Source organism: Scyliorhinus torazame, chromosome 5 (genome assembly GCF_047496885.1).
Source record: "Scyliorhinus torazame isolate Kashiwa2021f chromosome 5, sScyTor2.1, whole genome shotgun sequence".
Taxonomy (NCBI): Eukaryota; Metazoa; Chordata; class Chondrichthyes; order Carcharhiniformes; family Scyliorhinidae; genus Scyliorhinus; species Scyliorhinus torazame.
Genome location: NC_092711.1, coordinates 210,616,257 through 210,638,623, shown reverse-complemented (window position 1 = coordinate 210,638,623; position 22,367 = coordinate 210,616,257). Strand labels below are relative to the sequence as shown.

General features: G+C 42.1%; 1 protein-coding gene across 1 annotated transcript in view; it reads left to right on the top strand.

The window, feature by feature from the left end:
* LOC140418108 (sodium- and chloride-dependent neutral and basic amino acid transporter B(0+)-like) overlaps positions 1–22,367 on the top strand; it is an 82,671-nt gene that overhangs the window by 44,557 nt on the left and 15,747 nt on the right. Inside the window, exons 7-9 of the mRNA XM_072501526.1 lie at positions 1,519–1,659; positions 10,751–10,979; positions 14,140–14,265. Coding sequence (XP_072357627.1) covers positions 1,519–1,659; positions 10,751–10,979; positions 14,140–14,265 — 496 coding nt within the window. The remainder of the gene's footprint in view (positions 1–1,518; positions 1,660–10,750; positions 10,980–14,139; positions 14,266–22,367) is intronic.

The following is a 22,367-nucleotide window of genomic DNA, read 5'->3' as shown; positions in this document are numbered from 1 at the left end:
ACCACATGCTTTTGTGTTCAACATTACTATTAACATTTCTTTTGTCTTGTACTCATGCCATCTTTGTCCAATATTTCTCAGATCTCAGCCATCCCTGACCTTCTACATTGTTCCACCTGCTCCACCCTTCTTATACATTATAAAGCCCATCTCAAATCTCGCTCTTTTTAGTTGTGAAGAAGCGTCAGACAGACTTGAATCATTAACTCTGTTTTTCCCTCCTCATCTTATGCCAGACCAGTTGAGCTTTCCCAGAATTTTCTGTTTTTGTTGTGTTGTTAAACTTTGCCATTTATTGAACATCATATTATATACAGTACAGGCTTAGTACGAGGCTCTACATAGAATGATTTCTCATCATATTCTGTTGTCTTCTGATCTTGCATCATTGATAATGTTGGCTGTCTTTTTACGTGTTTAGCATTAACCCTTTAAACTACAAAATAGGATGAATTGAGTGAACACTTGTGGGGGGGGGGGGGAGGGTTGGCTTAAAAAATGAAGAGAAATTTTGAATAGTGTTGACGAGGCTGGATAAAGGTGGCGCAGCATGAAGGAAAGCCAAATGTGCTGACAACAAACTTCTTGTAAAATGCAGTCATATTCATATGATCCACCCAGAGAAAAGAATGTTCTAAAAAGACCAGCTTGTAAATTCACTGCACACCCAACACAGAAACTGGTGACACCAATGAGTATATCAAACATTTCTATCTACCAAAAATTATGTCAAATATTCAACCCCTTGACAAAGACAACATGTCAATGCTCCGGTGGAACTACGCAAGTGAACTGAACAAGAGAACAAATGACAATAAGGATAATGTAATAACTTGCCTGTTGAACGCAACAAGACACTGCATACAGTTTTGGTCTCCTCGTTTATGGGATATATTTGCATTGAAAGTAGTGCAGAAAAGTTTCCTTGGCTTATTTCTCAGATAAAGGAGTTGTCGTTTCAGTAAACATTGGGCGGGACTGGCCCAATGATACTTGGAGCTGAGAAGAAGGTGGAATAATCTGTTGAAACGGATGTTGAAGGGGTCTTGATAAGATAGATGGTGAGAAGATTCTTCTCCTCATGCAGGAACCTAGAGCTGGGTGCACAGTTTCGAAACAAGGGGGCCTCCATTTACGACGGAGATGACAAGGAGCCTTTTCTATCAGAGCATTTTTAATCTTTAGATTTCTCTGCCCAAGAAATCAGTGGAGGTCGTGTCACTGGAGATATTCAAAACTGGACTTCGGTAGATTTTTGACCTGCAATGGAGTCAAGATTTTTGTGGACTGGAGGCAGACAGGATATAGACTAAAGGCCACAGTCTGATCAACCATAATCTTATTGAACCGCGGAACCGGCTTGAGGGGCCAAATGGCCCGTTCCACTGTTCAATAAGATTATGGCTCATCAGATAGTGGCCTTAATTTTATGCAGTCTCTTTCCCTATTCCCCTCTCTTTTATTCTTCTATTGTACCAGCAATACAGAGAAATCTAACAAGCTCCTCTCCATGGTCAGGTGGTTTATTTCACTGCGACGTTCCCTTATGTGGTCCTGACCATACTCCTGATCCGAGGCCTTACCCTGGAGGGAGCCTATAAAGGAATTGAATTCTACATTGGAAGCCAGTCAGACTTCTCCAAGCTGGCTGATCCCGAGGTAAATATAACAATACCATTGATATAATTTGGTGTTTATTTAATTTTAGTTGAATTGTTTAATGCTTGAACTTATTTATTTTTTGTTTGCTTTGGGTAGTCAATTTGAAGTCACAGGGCAGAATTCTCCAGCCCTTCCCACCTGCGGAATTTTCTAATCCTGCCAGAGTCCATCCCCACCGCAGGTTCCCCAAAGGGTGAGGAATGTAAATTGCCATTGACTTTGGCGGGACTGGTAGGTCCTGCCAGGCACAATGGCAAGCTGACCATGCAGGGCTGGGAAATTCCACCCTGTGTTGGTTTAGAATTTATGTGCAAATGTGGTATTGCCCCCAAACTTTAACCTCATGGTGGATTTTAATGAGTTAGGTGGCACTTTTTGAATTGGCAGATTAGGTTAACTATTACGATCCCGGGCCAGACCCCAACAATGGCCTGGATTCTGGTCAAAACCCCAATAATTTAGTTTGCTTTGTAAGACTGTGCAGAAAGAATACTTCGTTCCATCCAGGAGTGATTGCATGAAGTAACATGGATTTAGTATTTTAAAACAAAACTTTATGATTCACACAGTATTAAACTCTTTAACATCACGTCCGAAAATCACTTTCAAATGCTCCTTAAACAATACTACTCACTACAGTAAATGCAATACCCTTAATCACTATTTACTATCCCAATTAAATAACAAGAAAGAAAAAAACTTACAGCTCTCAAACAATCCTACATCCCAATAGTACAGAGTAATACTCGCTTTCCAGAACAGATTTGGCTCCTGTTAGAATCCTTGCAGACTCTGGCTGGATGTCTTCAAAAAGCTGTTTCAACTAGTCAATTTCAGCTTCCCACTAGTCAATTTCAGCTTCCCACTTGTCTTCAGACAAGTCTGCACTGCTTTAAATACTAGTAATCTTTTTTTATCCTACGGTGAGAGCAAAATACCTTACTTGTGGTCTAAAGGGTTAACCAGATTAGAGCTCAGCTCAAAATCTTTCTCAAAATGTCTGAATACCTTTGCTCCACCTAAGCTGAAAACAAATTAACTCCCCAGACGGAAAGCACATTTAAACTCCCCCCAGTCAACAACAATGAAAGATTGTTTAACTGGTAATTGTACGCTATATTCCTGTGAAGTTAATAATTATATGATAATAATACTGTGTTAATAATATACCAAACTATAATAAAGTTTGTTTTAATATGCCATTTCCCTATTGGTGCATTGAATAATAATAATCTTTATTAGTGTCACAAGTAGTTTACATTAACACTGCAATGAAGTTACTGTGAAATTCCCGCGTCGCCACACTCCGGAGTCTGTTCGGGGACAGAGGGAGAATTCAGAATGTCCAATTCACCTAACAAGCACGTCCTTTGGGACATCATAGATTTCATAGAATTTACAGTGCAGAATGAGGCCATTCGGCCCATCGAGTCTGCACCGGCTCTTGGAAAGAGCACCCTATCCAAGGTCCACACCTCCACCCTATCCCCATAACCCAGTAACCCCACCCAACACTAAGGGCAATTTTGGACACGAAGGGCAATTTATCATGGCCAATCCACCTAACCTGCAAATCTTTGGACTGTGGGAGGAAACCGGAACACCCGGAGGAAACCCACGCACACACGGGGAGGATGTGCAGACTCCGCACAGACAGTGACCCAAGCCGGAATCGACCTGGGACCCTGGAGCTGTGAAGCAATTGTTCTATCCACAATGCTACCGTGCTGCCCTGACGTGTGGGAGGAAACCGGAGCACCCAGAGGAGACGCATGCAGACACAGGTAGAATCTGAAGACTTTGCACAGACAGTGACCCAAGCCGGATCCCTGGCGCTGTGAAGCAACAATGCTAGCCGCTGTGCTACCGTGCCACTCTTAATCACTCCTGGTGTGAAGTATCCTTTCCTCACAGTTTTACAAATTAATAAAAAGTGATTGGGGTTCCTGTTCAATACCCTAACAGATGTCGGGGTCTGTTCCAGCATTGTAATAGGGTCACTGTTTAAAAATAAAGGGCTGGATTCTCCGTTTGGGAGACTAAGTGCTTCGGCGGCGTGGGAACAGGAGCATTTTACTCCCGAAAAAATGGCGCAAAAGCTGCAATGATCCTCTGTTCAGTGGGGTCCTAAACCTAAACCTGCTTGAGGTTTCCCTATCACTTGGCATGTGTGACATGATTGACATAATTTAATTACATCTTTATGTAGTCCAGGCCAATAAAAACATTTCTGGATTTTAGCTTGAGTTTTCCTTATTCCCAAATGACTTCCCACTGGTATCTCATGTGCAACTCGCAACACGTCCTTTCTATACCTTACCGGCAATACTACTTGATGAACTTCTGCCCACTTTCCATCCGCCTGCATATGTACAGGTCTCCATTTTCTCATCAAGACATCACTTTTACGGTAATAATACTCTGGTATACTCTCAGATTCCTCTTCCTTATATGCTTTCTGATATATCCATTATATTTCTACATCTTTCTGTTGTACCTCCGCCAATTTTCCTGAACCAAAAATATCCACCTCATCCTCCACCTGTTCTTGTTCTTTTTCAACCATCTGATCAAAAATCGTTCCTGATAATTGCACATTAACCTCATCTTCACTCTTTGATTTCTCCTCTTGTCTTAACCTGTGACTTTGCGACCTTGTTACTACACAATCCGGAAAAATCCCAGGATATTCGTCCTTCAACCCTTTAGTTGTCTAATTTTTCACTGGCTTGTCAACCACAGTAGGCATCACTCCCACCTGCGATCCAGCTATATAATTACCCAAGATAAACTGTATTCCTGGACAAGATAGTTTCTCTATTACTCCTACTACCATTTCACCACTCTTCACTGGATTTTCCAACCTTACCTTATATAATGGAACGCTACTCCTCTTACCCTGAATTCCACATATCACCATCTTTTCTGGCAACATTCTTCCCAAACTACATAATTCCTCATCTCTGACCATTAAAGATTGACTAGCCCCTGTATTTCTTAAAATTGTGACTTCTTTACCTGCTCCTCCTGATACACGAGTAAACTTTACCCACACAAGTAAATTCTTTAAAGATATCTGGCACCTTCTTAACAATTACTTCTTGAACAGGCTGTACAATCGTTTGTACCTCCTTCGCTTCCCTTGGGCTTTCCTTTACCACTCTAAAAAATCCCACTGTCTTATCCTGTTTTACCACATTAGCCTTCCCAGTGCTTTTCTTCAACCACCAACACTGTGACTTTACATGGCCTAGTTTATTACAGTGAAAACATTTGAAACTTTTCATCTCTTTTCCACCCTCCTGGATTTCTTCTTTAATCTGAGGTACACTCACTTTATTGTCTCCCATCAGATCACCTTTAACTTTACCCCTTGAGTATTTCTCATGTCCCCAGTTTCTATCCCTCACCGGCTGAAACTGATGTCGGAAACCAATCTTTGATTTATGAACTAATTCATAATCACCTGCCATTTCTGCTGCTAATCTCACAGTTTTAACCCTCTGTTCTTCCACATGAGTTCTCACTACATCAGGAATTGATTTTTAACTCCTCCAAAAGTATAATTTCTCTGAGAGCTTCATACGTTTTGTCTATTTTCAAAGCCCTTATCCATCTATCAAAATTACTCTGTTTGAGCCTTTCAAACTCCATGTATGTTTGACCAAATTCTTTCCTTAAGTTTCCAAACGTTTGTCTCTCAGCTTCAGGCACTGGTTCATGACACTTAAGATGGATTTCTTCACCTCCTCATACGTTCCAGATACCTCCTCCGGTAGTGATGCAAACACTTCACCAGCTCTACCTACCAGCTTTGTTTGAATTAGTAATACCCACATGTCCTGTGGCCATTTCATTTGTTTTGCTACCTTCTCAAATGAAATGAAAAAGGCTTCCACTTCCTCCTCGTCAAACCTTGGCCATGCTTGGACATATTTTAATAGATTCCCACCAAGCCTTCGACTATGACGCTCTTTCTCACTATCCTCATCACTATCATCCAACTGTACATTTCCCTTTACGCCTGCCAATTTTAATTGACTGTCATGTTTCATGGCCATTTTCTGAAGTTCAAACTCCCTCTCTATCTTTTTCCCTGATCTGTATCTCCCTTTCATTTTCTTTTTGTTCTGCTGGAGCTGTTCTTTCTTTTCTCCTTTCTCTCTCTTCTTTTCTTTTTCCTCTCTCTCTCTCTCTCGAATTCCAACCGCCTTACTTCTTTCTCATGTTCCATTTGTTTAATTTGCAACTGAATTTTTGCCATTCCCAATGAATGAAACTCTATCTCAGGCATCTTTAAATGCTTTACCACCGCCATAATTACCTCATCTTTTCGCATTTTGTCAGGTAATGTTACCTGCAATGTTTTTGCCTGACCCAACAGTCTGTGTTTAGTCTCTGTCCGCAAGGTATCACATGTCACCGAGTCCAACCCCAAAAACTTCAGAGCCTCTGAAAGACCCATTGTTCACAACACTCTCCCCACTTAAACTAAAATACCATCCCGGAAAAGCAACAATCCTTCACTGTCTTAAAGTTCACAAAAGCTAATCCAATAGATAGACTTTTATCCCCCTCGAGCCCCAATTGTTATGGGTGAGGCGTTTTCAGAACCCTAAAATGTATCATGGAGTCCAACCAACCTCCCCCTTTAATGTATTTGTTGCTTTTCCAAGCACACGGCATGTTCTCCAGGTGTGATACAGCAATTAAGGACAAATGTTTTTTAAAAACAAAACAATGTTTATTCCATGAACTCAACTTAACCCTTTTAAATAAACATTGGATCGCTTAACACCCACTTACTTCAAAGATAACCCCGAAAATATTACAACACTAAATAATCCTTCAGTTATTCCTTTCGACATCCAAGAGAGACTTAACACCTTTAAACAGAAACACATCTGGTTAAAGACTTTACTATTATGTGTTTAAATCACCCAAATGATCCAGAGACAGTCTTTCATGACAGAGATCACAACAGTTCCAGCTCACTACAAATACAGACACTCCCAAGCTCTTTTCAAGCTGAAACTAAAAAAACTGCAAAATAGCTGATCTAAAGCCCAGCTCCACCCACACTCTGACATCACTGCATTTCTTAAAGGAACATTGCTTAAACATTCATTTCTTAAAGGCACTCTCACATGACAGGGCCTCAGGTGACATCCTGATGCTGTCCCGATGGCATGCGGCGTACTCTGCGAGTATGTCATTTTGTAGGGGGAAGGGCATTGCAAAAGCGGCAGCGCCCCCAATTTCTGCACCAACCGGGATTCTCCGGCCAAACCAGATTTCGCCGTCGGAGACTGGAGAATCCCGCACAATGTGTTTCCTATTTAAAACGGGGATGAGGCACTTTCTTTTTCTCAGACGGTTGTGATCCTCTGGGATTCGCTTTCTGAAAAAGCGGTGGAATTAGAGCCTTTGAATATTTTTAAGGTAGAGACGAATAGATTCTTGGCAAGCAAATGAGTGATAGGTTACCGGGGGGGGGGGGGGGGGTGTAGGTGGGATTCAGATTTGGAGTTACTATCTGGTCAGCCATGATTTATTAAATGGCGGAGCAGGCTCGAGGGTCCGAATGGCCGACTCCTGCTTCTTGTTTGTGTGTTCGTATGTTTTATCATGTTGATGCAGCTGGATGGAACGGATGTTCTGGGTTGTGGTGCAGGGTAAATATTGGTCCAAGCCCGGCCTCAGCAGAGCCAAGAAATCTGTCTGCTTTGATTTAGACATGTCCAGATGAATTTATTGATTATGATATTTGCTGCTGCAAATCGCTAAAAGAGAGAGATGTAAATGTCAAAATATCATTTCCATTTCGGATCTGAGTAAACATATGTGATGAATGTAAGAAATTGCTATTTATAGTACTTTATATCTGTTCCAGTAAGGTTTTGAAAGCCTGGATTAAGGTATATATTTGTTGCAGCAATATTATTAAAGAACCTAAGTTAAGGTGTCCAGATTACGTGTCTGCTAAAGATGCAATTAAGAGGTGTAAAAGGTGAGGTGATCATTCATTCCAACCACTTCATTGGTTACAGAGACGAGAGTGGAATCGTGTTTCAACTGCTGGAGATTCCCTGGAGTGTAGATAACTTTTTTAGTCCAAGTTAAGCAAAACATTAGCGGGATACAGATGATGCAATTAATGGGAGGAGCCAGGTCTTCAGTCTGATATAAGATTTTAAGTCGAACAGCAGTTTTGCCAAATGCTACTCGGCTGAGCAAAAGTGTGTTGGATCTGGTCCTGAAAACGTGTCCCTCTCCAAATGTCGCTGCACAGCTTAGCAAGTAACCTGTTTGTTAACTTTATTTATAAGTGGCGTTTGAACTGTACTGTGTTGCTTAATTGGAGTTAATAGCAGGTATAGATTTCAATTCAAGATTTTCCTTTTGTTTAAGAACTGCTTAACTGATAATTGTAAAGCTAGTTCTTTGATGTTAATGTGGTTAATTATGTGTTTAAATTAAAGTTTGTTTGAACATAAAAGATACTTATTTCAGTAAAATTTCAGTAAAGCGTTTGTTAAGGTTCCCCATGGTAGGCTATTGCAGAAAATATGGAGGCATGGGATTGAGGGTGATTTAGCAGTTTGGATCAGAAATTGGCTAGCTGTAAGAAGACAGAGGGTGGTGGTTGATGGGAAATGTTCAGCCTGGAGTTCAGTTTTTACACCTAGTGGTGTACCACAAGGATCTGTTTTGTCATTTTTATAAATGACCTGGAGGAGTGCGTAGAAGGATGGGTGAGTAAATTTGCGGATGACACTAAAGTCGGTGGAGTTGTGGACAGTGCGGAAAGATGTTGCAGGTTACAGAGGGACATAGATAAGCTGCAGAGCTGGGCTGAGAAGTGGCAAATGGAGTTTAATGCAGAAATGTGTGAGGTGATTCATTCTGGAAGGAGTAACAGGAATACAGAGTACTGGGCTAATGGTAAGATTCTTGGTAGTGTGGATGAGCAGAGAGATCTCGGTGTCTATGTACATAGATCCCTGAAAGTTGTCACCCAGGTTGATAGGGTTGTTCAGAAGGCGTAAGATGTGTTAGCTTTTATTAGTCGAGGAATTGAGGAGTTTCGGAGCCATGAGGTCATGTTGCAGCTGTACAAAACTCTGGTTCGGCCGAATTTGGAGTATTGCGTGCAGTTCATTATAGGAAGGATGTGGAAGCATTGGAAAGGGTGCAGAAGAGGTGCAAAGGATATGGAGGGAAGAGCTTGTGAGGAAAGGCTGAGGGGCTTGAGGCTGTTTTCGTTAGAGAGAAGAAGGTTAAGAGGTGACTTAATAGAGGCACACAAGATGATCAGAGAATTAGATAGGGTGGACAGTGAGAGCCTTTATCCTTGGATGGTGATGGCTAGCACAAGGGGTCATAGCTTTAAATTGAGGGGAGATAGATAAAGGACAGATGTCAGAGGTAGGTTCTTTAGTCAGAGAGTAGTAAGGGCATGGAATGCCCTGCCTGCAATGGTAGTGGACTCGCCAACATTAAAGGCATTTAAATGGTCATTGGGTAAACATATGGATGATAATGGAATTGTGTAGTTGGGCTTTAGATTGGTTTCACAGGTCGGCGCAGCATCGAGGGCCGAAGGGCCTGTACTGCGATGTAATGTTCTATGTTATTGATCAAGGTCATTACTCGTGAGGTGAAGTATCCTTTCTTCAAAGTTTTACGAATTTTTAAAAAATTGTTTGGGGTCTGGTCCAGTATCTTAACAGATGGAAAAGAAAACTCCATATCTCCTTATCCACTCAGGCTGCAGTATTGTGAAATTAACTATACAACGACTGTCAGAGAGAATGAAGAGCAAGTTAGAGCAGGTGAATTCAATGTTAAATCAGGAAAGTGAGATGAAGTGAGGTGGGGCAACACGGTAGCACAGTGATTAGCAATCTTACTTCACAGCTCCAGGGTCCCAGGTTCGATTCCTAGCTTGGGTCTTGTCTATGTTGAGCCTGCACGTTCTCCCTGTGTCTGCGTGGGTTTCCTCCCGGTTCTCCGGTTTCCTCCCACAAGTCCAGAAAGATATGCTGTTATGTAATTTGGACATTTTGAATTCTCCCTCGGTGTACCCGAACAGGCGCCAGAATGTGGCGATTGGGGTTTTTTCCACAGTAACTTCATTGCAGTGTTAATGTAAGCCTAATTGTGGCAATAAAGATTTTTTATGATTAAAAGCAAGGAAAAGAATGGTTGGATTAAATGACAGTGGAAAAAGAGACAGACAGAAAAAATAAATAAAACAGTTAACTTTAATTTTTATCCAAATTTCCAACACAATTAAAACCTGACTCCACAATTCTAATGATAATTTTGGATGCCTGCGATATTGACGGACAGAAAAGAACAGTCAGCACATTGTCAAAAGACTCCTTAAATTTGAAATGACTTGAAGTGAACTTCTATGTTTAGCCTGTATCTACTGTGCAAGTTGCACCATTTTCACAAAGCTGACAGTGGAGCTGTGCACATCAGAGAGCAACTTTTGTGTTTAATTAAAAATTGTTGCGGCATTTGCACATAAATGATTGGTGAGCAATATATGTGACAGCGTTATTCTGACAGATTTTGATTTTGATTTAAATTTAAAACATTTAACCTCCTTTGACAGGATCCACATCGATTCCTGTGTATGTAGTTTACACTGTGGCTCTGAAGTTGGCACTAAAAGCTAGATGCCAGGGTATTTATTGACGTTGAGATTTTTAAATTTGGTCCAGTATTTATTGCAATTCAGATATGAAAATTGATTTCACGCTGAAAGACTTTATTTTGTTGTTGCTTTCAATAAATGAACGGACGCCACTGCATCACAGTGTGTACTCTGCAAATGAAGAAATTGAGTCACTCACCAGAAACATGTCAAGTGGGACGGAATTTCAAACTCCCTGAGAGAATTTAGCAGCAAGAAATAGACAGAGAGGGAAAATGAAGGTGCTGCTGTTTAAGGGAGATACTATTGACCGGAGGTGCTTTATCCAATCTGTTCACATTAGGTTAACCGGCTGACAGTTTTCATGGTTAATGTGTTTCAGCTGCCCACCATGGACTAATTCTACTTTCTGTTTACCAGGTCTGGAAAGATGCTGCAACACAAATTTTCTTTTCTATCTCGGTGGGTTGGGGCAGTTTAATCGCACTGTCATCCTACAACAAATTCCACAACAACTGTTGCACCGACACCATCATTGTCTGCATTGCTAATTGTGCGACGAGTGTGTTTGCTGGATTTGTCATCTTCTCCATCCTGGGACACATGGCTCATGTACAAGACAAGCTTGTTTCAGAGATTGCACAGTCAGGTAAACCAGAACTGGGAAAAATATCAAGCAGGGTCACAAAGCTTTCACCATCTCTCTCAAATGATTTATTCCGAGATTGTTCCAGTGTACAGACACGATAATCAATACTTGAATTTACAACAGTCATTCTGATGGACACTGATAGTTAGGTTCTGAAAAACTACACAATGAAATGGGGTTTGGATTATACTGGACAGCGATTGGAGCTGATCAATAAGCTGGAATTTCTGGAAATTGGCCGACTTGTTTATTTAACCTTTCCTCTCAAATGCAGCTTTTTAAATAGGCACAGAACTGGAAGCCACTGTAAATGAGATACAGAATCACAGACAACAAAGACTTTTGACGAAGAGTAGTTTGTTCACTAGCTTAGCAGCTACTTCATCACATCCTCTGAGTCCCACACTCACGACTTAGGGCAGCACGGTAGCATTGTGGATAGCACAATTGCTTCACAGCTCGAGGGTCCCAGGTTCGATTCCGGCTTGGGTCACTGTCTGTGCGGAGTCTGCACATCCTCCCCGTGTGTGAGTGGGTTTCCTCCTGGCTCCGGTTTCCTCCCACAGTCCAAAGATGTGGTTAGGTGGATTGGCCATGATAAATTGCCCTTAGTTTTGGGTGGGGCTACTGGGTTCTCGGGATAGGGTGGAGGTGTGGACCTTGGGTAGGGTGCTCTTTCCAAGAGCCGGTGCAGACTCGATGGGCCAAATGGCCTCCTTCTGCACTGTACTATGATAATTTCTGTGACATGGGACCTCTTTTGCAGCCGTGTTATCACATTCTCACGTGACCATCTTCCCCAGTGAGTTGGATCATCCGGTGGCATAAGATAGAATAGTGTGAGTAATAGCGAACTATGTGCTGAAAATGTGTCACTTACAGGTTAAACACGTTAGCAATGCATAACTATTCACATATCCAGTGAGGCACGGATTAAGCTGTTGCAGCTAGTGAATAGTTCATCACATCTCCCTTTACCCCATTTTAATTGTATGTAGTCATGCTCAAACCAGACGAAATATGAACCGACAAAGACTAAATGTTGTTATCTTTCCATCTGACGATGTCAGTTCCTGTGAATGACCAGGGGAGGTCTGGGAACTGCAGTGGTTTGTATGCTTGATGTGGCTCGAGTATGTCTCATGGTGCACATCTGGAGACTTTGCTCCACATGTCTCTACTGTGAGCACCAGCACAGTGATTCCGTGGCCTTGTTTCTGGCTGCTGTCGAGGATGAGATGAAGACGTGGATCATTTTCTTGCGTGGGGACATAGCCCCATTATTGGAGAATCCCGCCTAGATATTCTCAAACTTTTTGGGGATTATTTCCTCTTTTATTCCCCTCAATCTGGAAAACAAGTGACTTGAATATTTACGCGGCCTTGGTTGGGTGCTGTTAGGTTTAATAGAAAGTAAGCCTGCACTTTTTTTGACTTGTCAGGGAGTACAACAGCACAGTGAATATGTAACTCCTTCTGGAACATTTCCAAACTCTCTGCAATATTTTCATCAAAGACGAGTGGGTCGATGCAGGGAAGTCCTCGTGCCACACTGCCAACTCCTGATACCATGTAACTGTATTGGGTTGCCAAATCACAAACAACAGCAAAAAATAATTTATTCACCAACTCAGCAGCTACTTCAACACTTGTATTCTTCCCCCGCTCCTGGATATTACTCTCGCGCCCCCGGCACACAACCTCTTTTGTCATTGCGGCGTTATGTAATTAGGTGACCACTCTGTCTACAGCCACAAAGCAAACAATTAACATTATATTACACGATGTAGGGCCAGGTATTGTGAGGAACATGTTGAATGAATTCTACATTTCAACTTAACATATTTCAAATGTGAACCATTATGCGCATCCTGGATGTTTCCAAGTGAATCAGAGGTTGTTTTATTGATTGACAATATCAATTTCTGGCAATGTATTATGTACTCAAATTGTAATTTGCTGGTGAAACATTTTGTCAAAATAATGTATATATATGAAAAATGAGATCCACATCAACATTCTGCTTAATACCAATTCTATCTGTCAATGGTGCTGTGATAAGTAATCAGAATGATGACCAGGTAATGTCACAAACACATATTCAGCTTGGCAATTCTAATATCCTGGGTGCAAAGTTGCTAGGTTGTATGGAAACGATGACAAAAGACTCATTTTAAAAAAAATTTTAGAGTACCCAATTCATTTTTACCAATTAAGGGGCAATTTAGTGCATTCAATCCACCTCCCTTGCACATCTTTGTGTTGTGGGGGCGAAACCCACGCAAACACGGGAAGAACGTGCAAACTCTACACGGACAGTGACTCAGCGCTGGGATCGAACCTGGGGCCTCGGCGCCGTGAGACTGCAGTGCTAACCACTGAACCACCGTGCTGCCCAACAAAAGACTCATAACTTAAATGATTTCCTTAAAGTTCGTTAGCAGCTCTTACATGTCAAGAGTGTGACCATGCCTGCTCTATCAACTCATCATTTCCTGGGTGCAGATCATCACACTATACACATGAATACACAGTCTACACTGGGTACTGGCTGGTTCCACAGCATGGACCTGAACAGTAAACTCGCTTCACAGATATTACCCTCCCAATCCCCATACCCTCGTCCCCCGTGAGGCTTGGCTTTTTAATGCCAGTCTCACCAAACAGATCTGGAGAATTCTATCTCGCACAAGAACATTGTACAGAACTCACAATCGGTCGCTGCTTCTAAATATTATAAACACTTAATTTTGAGTGATTTATGTTACAAAGAAAGAGGGCTGGGTTCTCCAGCTGCATGTTTCTCGGAGGCAAGCCATTCGCTGGCGGCAGGATTCTGTCTTCCTAATGCTGGTCAATGGGATTTCCCATTGAAGCCACCCCCGTGAAACCCGCTGGCGGGGGTGGGCTGTCGCCGGGAAAAGTGAAGCACAACAGCCTGAGAATTCCAGCCATAATGTAGAGCCGGTGATTTATATTTGAAACACAGATCATTGAATCACTGTAAATTTCATCTGATCATCAATTTAACAAATTTTGAAAAATATTGACAATCTGGATTCTGAGTAAATGAATGGATTGTAAGGAAATGACATCAGTTTACAGTAAGTCTCCTCTCAGCTCCATTAATTGAATAATTCCAATTGTATCCAATGTTTAGGTTTCGGCTTGGTTTTCATCGCCTATCCAGAGGCTCCTAGCCATTTGCCTTGGGCACCTTTGTGGTCCATTTTATTTTTCCTCATGCTGCTCACTCTGGGAGCCGATACGCAGTTTGGAGGTTTCGGTAAGAATGACATTGCTGTATTTAAACAATCTCTTTCTACTGAAAGAAGCTATTCTAAATTATTCTGTTTATCATATCGGGTTAGAAATTACTTTGGTGATGTGAGTGATCGGATGTATTTGTAACAGATCTTTAACTGTTGTCTTAATGAAGCTCGAACCTATTTCACTTAAATGGGTTAACAACTGCATTAGAATAAATCTGCAAGACATAGTAGCAGAGATAGACCACTCAGCCCATCAAGTCTGCTCCATTCAATGAGACCATGGCTGATATTATATAATCCTCAACTCCACTTTCCCGCCTTATGCCCGTAACCCTGGATTCCCTGACTTATTAAAACTCTTGGCCAAATGTAACGGCCGCCTCCGAATGGGGGTGCGACATGGCTGGTACATCATAAGAGGCGTGGTTAGCGGGGTAAATCCTACGAGAGGCCTCTCGTGAGATTTACTGGCCGCAACGCGCCCCAGTTCATGAGGTGTGGCAAGCTGGGTAAATCCTCCGAGAGGCCTCTCACAAGATATAAGGGGATCTCCAGGCCTCGGAGACCCCGAGTGGGTGTCGGTTGGCACTGGTCTCCACAAACGGTGACCAGGCGTACCGGCACTTCAGGAGGTGGGGGGGGGGGGGGCGTCCAGAGATCTCCCAGGGAATCAGGGGCCTCAGGATGGCTGGGCTCTGGGCAGGGTGGGATAGTGGCACCCCTGATGCCACTTGGGAACCCTGGCACTGCCAGAGTGGCACCTTGGCAATGCCATGGTGCCCAGGTGGCATTTTGCCTGAGCCAGGGATTGGGTCCAGAGGTGCCCTACTCTTGTTAGGTGGTGTGTGGGGGCTCGATAATCCTCTTATAAGTGAGTTGGGGCATTGGGGGTCACATTGGGAGGTCTGGAGGGGAGCTCCTCAGTGCAGGAAATGGGACTAAGTGTGGCCACGACGGAACGTTCCCCGCAGAGTCCATTAGATAACGGGGTCTTTCTCGACGCTGCCAGTGCCTGGAAACAGCCGGCTAAACATTCTCGACATAGGACTCTGTTTCATTTCTGTTAAATTGCGCCCTCCAACATTCCAAGGAAATGTCACCTTAGTATCTGGAATGCCTCAGAATACAAATTCCGGTAGCTATTCGCTGCCATGGATTTGAATCTTAGGATGGGGGTTTCCAGTGGCGGGGTTGGGGGGCGGACAGAGGAGGATGCATTTTACGTTGTTCGGCAGCTACAACACAGTGGGGATCACCATTGGCGGGCCCTGATTGGTCCGGGAAATTCAACCCTTGTGTTTATAGTGATATCATAGTTGCACTGTAATTCACTGACTGACCACTAGGAGTCTCATTAGTGTAGAAGTGACTATTAGAGGCAGACGGACGAGGGGGCTATTGGAGAGGTTGCTTGTGCATCATCATACTATTCTTCGTCTGTTGTTTTGTATATAGTGGACCCACAGTTGATGTGAACAAATTGTTCATAGCTTTAGCGACAAGTGTTCTTGTAATATTAATCAAGCCATCTGACAAGAACATTAAAGTGTTCAGGTTACATTTCCTTTCCCTATTCTTACTCCCAAATTCCATTCTCTCGCATTTCTTTCTGGCTGATATTGCTGCAGCACGGAGGCAACTTTTAAACCTCTGACTGACTCGCCGAGAGCAGGCTGGTCATAAACCTCACTCACTTTTTAAAACATCCTGGCAGGTGACTAGGGATAATAATGATATAATTTCCCCAAAACGTTCCCACAAACCAGAGTAATGGGAACAGAACTGGGTGAAGTGCATTTTTCAAAGTGCTTCAGCAGGAAAAGTAGAAAAACAGCATGTTGTTTAAATGGAGAGAGATTGCAGAATTCTGAGCTACAGAGGGATCTGGGTGCCCCGGTACATGACTCATGAAACGATGGTCTGCGGGTGCAGCAAGCAATTAGGAAGGCAAATGGAATGTTGTTGGGCACAATCTATTGGCCTCGCCCGACTCAGGATGCAAAGAGACTGGTAAATCTTGCGAGAGGCCTCCAACGAGACCTCGCGAGGCATTGTGATCTGGATCCTACCCATTGACGCTGGGATCCTGAATTGCTGATTCAAGTGAACAGGTAGTCTCACTTGAATATGTCTACATCGGACCTAATGGCCACTCCCCGGAGACCCTGAGTGGGTGCCATTTAACACTTGTTTCCTCAAACGTGGACTAGGTGAACTGGCACTTGGAGGTATATCGCAGATGATTGCGGCTCATGGACAGTTGGGCTCTGTGCAGTCTGGAACCCTGGCAGTGCCCAGGTGGCATCATGCCCATGCCAGGGATTAGGCCTGGGGTGCCCTGCTCTTATGAGGTGGGATGCGGGGAGTTCAGTTACCCCCTCATTGGTGAGTTGAGACATTGAGGGGTCTGGAGGCCGAGGTGGAGGAGTCTCGAGATTGGGGCTCCAATCACTTCCTGCACTGGCAAGCAAAGCTCATTAGTGCAGAAAACGAGACCATGTACGGCCTTGGCGGGACATTCCTCGCCATGGCCCAAAAATGAACCAGAGTTCCACATAATAGCCGGGTCACTCTCAGTGAAGCCAGTGCTGGGAAACACCCGGCTAAACGCACTTGACACGGGACCCTGTTTCATTTGTTAAATCTCGCCCGTTGTTTAGTGCAAAGGGAATGGAACATTAAAAATAGCCATGTTTTGCTGCAATTGTACATGGAGTGGTGAGACCACATTGTGTACAGATTTGGTCTCCTTCTTGAAGTAAGGATATAAATCTAGTTTGGAGCATTTCAGAGAAAGGCCACTCGGCTGATACGCTTGATGTAGTGGTGGGGGGATGGGCGTAGAGTATCTTTTTCTTTTGAAAATCTTTTTATTGGCTTTACTGATATATAAACAGTTGTTGTGTTTCTACATTACATTTTTCTTGCCCGCGCTAATTTACTTTATTTTACAGAGAGGGTGTGGAGTATCTTACGGTGAAGTTGAGGCCATGATGAGATTGGCTATGAATGGACTGAACAGTGGAGCTAAATAGCTTACTGTTGCCCTTAGTTCTGATGTTCTAAGAAAAGACTATTCTGTCTGATTTCATGATCCAGCTCTTAGTCTGTAAACCTGTAGGCAACAGCACCTGAAGCACAAATTTGGTGTCCTTGATTAATAAGGAGATTTCTTGAATGATATGGCGATCAGGGGTTCTGGGGAGAAGGCAGGAGAATGTGGATGAGGAACATATCAGCCATGATCGAATGGCAGAGCAGGCCGTGGGAACAAATGGCCTAATTTTACTCTGATATTGTTATGGGAGAGGCGTTTTCAGAACCCCAAAATGTATCATGGAGTTCAACCAACCCTTTAATGGGTTGTTAGCTTTTGAAGCACACGGCTTGTTCTCCAGGAGTGGGATTACAATTACGGACACATGGTTCTTAAACACAAAACGATATTTATTCAATGAACTCAACTTAACCTTTTAAATAAACATTGGATCACTTAACACCCCTTACTTCAAAGATAACTCCGAAAATAATACAACAGTAAATAATCCCTCAAAATGTTCCTTCAAACTTCCAAAAGACTTCACCTTTAACAACAGACATGAGGTTACATTCAATATACTTATAGGCTCAACAGACCAGTTCTGTGTTTTCTTATTGCAGCTTTTTGCAAAACACGTCCCAGCTTTCTCCTCAAAACTGGCTTTCTCTTTTTCAAACCGCTCTCAGCAAATTAGCCAGGCACTTTTCAGCTTTCTCCTCAAACTGGCTTTCTCCTTTTCAAGCAGCTCTCAGCAAACCAGCCAGGTACATTTCAGCTTCTCTCCTCAAGCCAGTCAGGCACTTTTCAGCTGCTCTCCTCAAACCAGCCAGGCACATTTCAGCTTTCTTCTCAAACTAAATACTAAAAACTTCAAAATGGCTGAGCTAAAACTCCACCCACACTCTGACATTACTGCATTTCTTAAAGGTACATTGCTTAAACATCCATTTCTTTTAGTCACTCTCACATGACACCTCCCCCCAAGGAAAAAAAAAAACCATCAACTTCAAGATGGTTTCAATTTTGCACAATCCACTAAAAATGCACACTGTAAATATAACTTTTTGTTTACACGCAAACAGGTATAATAATATGGTCCATTTTCTTTGTTCTTCTTCCTCCAACCGAAATCCTTCTCGATTGACAGTCTCTTTGAACAAGTAAGTCTCTGCACGATCCATCCATTCCTCTACTCCTCGGCATTTCTCTTTAGAATCAGATACTGTAGTTCAATCTGACCACAGAGCCCCTTGCAATTCTCCAATATAGGAACATTGATGATCACTGCTTTCAGGCAGTTAAACGCCTGTCGAAAGTCCGCTGTCCATTGAAATTGTTGACGTTTCTTTAGGATGTCCATCAGTGGAGTAATCATGCCACAAAGCTTTTGCACAAATGTTCGATCAAATCCACTCATGCTAAAAAATCACATTATTTCCCTTCGTCTTTAGGGTATCGGAAACTCCCCAAAGAAAGTGATTTGGGCTTCTCCAAATTGACTTTCGGCTAGGTTCATCACCAAACCCGCCTCCTGAAGTCGATCGAAGAACTCCATACAATGTTTTAAATGTTCTTTCCATGTCTGGAAGTTGTAAATAAAAGCAGATTGTCCCACTTTCTCAATGTAATCCTTCAAACGTGGGACAGGATAAGAGTCCGTTCTTGTAACTGCATTCACCTTTCGATAGTCCACACGCAACCGTTGGGTACCATCTGGTTTAGGTACCATCACTATGGGTGAGCTCCATTGGCTGCAACCAGCTTCAATTATGCCATTCTTCAGCATACTCTCAATCTGTCTGTTAATCTGTGCCAATTTTAAAGGATTAAGTCCATATGGATGTTGTTTGATAGGAACAGCATTTCCCACATCTACATCATGTATAGCCATTTTAGTACTTCCCAATTTATCTCTGCAAACTTGCTCATGTGATATCAATAACGCTGTCAGGTCAGTTTGTTTTTCCTCTGGAAGGTAACTTAACAATTCATCCCAATTTTTAAGAACATCCTCATTTTCCAATTGAATTTGAGGTATGTCAAATTCACAGTCATCTGGATTTGGTTCGTCACTTTGAGTTGGAATCAATAAAACCTCCTCCTTTTTCTCTCCTTCTCTTTCAAAGTACCTTTTAAGCATATTCACATGACACACTCGGTGAGTCTTCCTTCTATCTGGTGTTTTTATCACATAATTCACCTCACTTAATTTCCTTTCAATCGGTCCACAAAATCTAGCTTTTAAAGGTTCACCTACCACTGGTAAAAACACTAAAACTTTATCTCCACTGACAAAACTACAAACTTTGGATTTCTTGTCCGCTACCCGTTTCATCACATTTTGTGCAACTTTCAAATATTGTCTAGCCAATTCACCTGCTCTATTTAATCGTCCCCTAAAATTTGACACGTTATCCAATAGTGTAATTTCCGATTTCTCACACACCAATTTTTCCTGAATCAATTTAAGTGATCCTCTTACCTCATGACCAAAAATTAGTTCAAAAGGACTAAATTTGGAAGACTCATTAGGTGCATCCCTAATTGCAAACAATACGAACGGAATTCCTTTATCCCAATCCTCTGGATAATCTTGACTATACGCCCTCAACATTGTCTTTAATGACTGATGCCACCTTTCTAATGCTCCTTGCGATTCTGGATGGTGCGCAGTTGATTTAAATTGTTTTATTCCTAAGCTATCCATAACTTCTTTGAATAACTTTGAAGTAAAATTCGATCCTTGATTGATTGAATTTCTGTGGGTAGTCTATATCTAGTGAAGAATTTAAGTAACTCCTCCACAATATTAGGTACTGAATGGCCTCTGGAAACCTAGTAGATGCATCCATTATATTCAAAAGATATTGATTCCCACTTTTTGTTTTAGGAAGCGGTCCTACACAATCGATTAGGACCCTTGTAAAAGGTTCCTCAAATGCTGGAATGGATATGGAGGGCACTGGTTTTATCACTGCTTGAGGTTTCCCTATCACTTGACATGATTGACAAAATGTAACTACATCTTTATGTAGTCCAGGCCAATAAAAATGTTTTTGTATTTTAGCTTGAGTTTTCCTTATTCCCAAATGACCTCCCACTGGTACCTCATGTGCAACTCGCAACACCTCCTTTCTATACCCTACCGGCAATACTACTTGATGAACGTCTGCCCACTTTTCATCCGCCTTCATATGTACAGGCCTCCATTTTCTCATCAAGACATCACTTTTACGGTAATAATACTCTGGTATACTCTCAGATTCCTCTTCCTTATATGCTTTCTGATATATCCATTTTATTTCTACATCTTGCTGTTGTAATTCCGCCATTTTAATGAACTAAAAATATCCGCCTCATCCTCCACCTGTTCTTGTTCTTTTTCAACCATCTGATCAAAAATCGTTTCTGATAATTGCACTTCAACTTTATCTTCATTCTTTGATTTCTCTTCTCTTTTAACATGTGACTTTGCGACTGGGTTACTACACAATCCGGAAAAATCCCAGGATATTCGTCCTTCAACACTTCAGTTGTCTGATTTTCCACTGGCTTATCAACCACAGTAGGCATGACTCCCACCTGTGATCCAGCTATATCATTCCCCAAGATAAACTATTCCTGGACAAGATAGTTTCTCTATTATTCCTACTACAACTTCACCACTCTTCACTGGACTTTCCAACCTTACCTTATATAATGGAACGCTACTCCTCTCACCCTGAATTCCACATTTCACCAACTTTTCTGGCAACATTCTTCCCAAACTACATAATTCCTCATCTATTACCATTAAAGATTGTCCAGCCCCGTATCTCTTAAAATTGTGACTTCTTTACCTGCTCCTCCTGATACACGAGTAAACTTTACCCACACAAGTAAATTCTTTAAAGACATCTGACACCTTCTTAACAATTGCCTCTTGAACAGGTTGTACAATCGTTTGCACCTCCGTCGCTTCCCTTGGGCTTTCCTTTACCACTCAAACAAATCCCACTGTCTTATCCTGTTTTACCACATCAGCCTTCCCAGTGCTTTTCTTCAACCACCAACTTTACATGGCCTCGTTTATTACAGTGAAAACATTTGAAACTTTTCATCTCTTTTCCACCCTCCTGGATTTTTTTTTCAATCTGAAGTACACTCTCTTTATTGTCTCCCATCAGGTCACCTTTACCTTTACCACTTGAGTATTTCTCATGTCCCCAGTTTCTGTCCCTCACCGGCTGAAACTGATGTTGGAAACCAATCTTCGATTTATGAACTAATTCATAATCATCTGCCATTTCCGCTGCTAATCTCGCAGTTAAACCCTCTGTTCTTCCACATAAGTTCTCACTACATCAGGAATTGAATTTTTAAACTCCTCCAAAAGTATAATTTCTCTGAGAGCTTCATACGTTTGGTCTATTTTCAAAGCCCTTATCCACCTACCAAAATTACTCTGTTTGAGCCTTTCAAACCCCATGTATATTTGACCAAATTCTTTCCTTAAATTTCTAAACCTTTGTCTGTAAACTTCACGCACTAGCACATATGCACTTAAGATGGATTTCTTCACCTCCTCATACGTTCCAGATACCTCCTCCGGTAGTGATGCAAATACTTCACTAGCTCTACCTACCAGCTTTGTTTGAATCAGTAACATCCACATGTCCTGTGGCCATTTCATTTGTTTAGCTACCTTCTCAAATGAAATGAAAAAGGCTTCCATTTCCTTCTCGTCAAACCTTGGCAATGCTTGGACAAATTTAAATAGATTTCCACCAAGGCTTCGACTATTACCCACTTTCTCACTATCCTCATCACTATCATCCATCTGTACATTTCCATTTACGCCTGACAATTTTAATTGGCTGACATGTTTCATGGCCATTTTCTGAAGTTCAAACTCCCTCTCTTTATCTTTTTCCCTGATCAGTATCTCCCTTTCTTTTTCTTTTTGTTCTGCTCGGGGTATTCTTTCATTCTCGCCTTTCTTCTCTCTCCTTTTCTTTTTCCTCTCTCTCTCTTTCTCTCTCTTTTTCCTCTCTTTCTCTCTCGTATTCAAGCTGCTTTAACTCATTTTCATGTTCA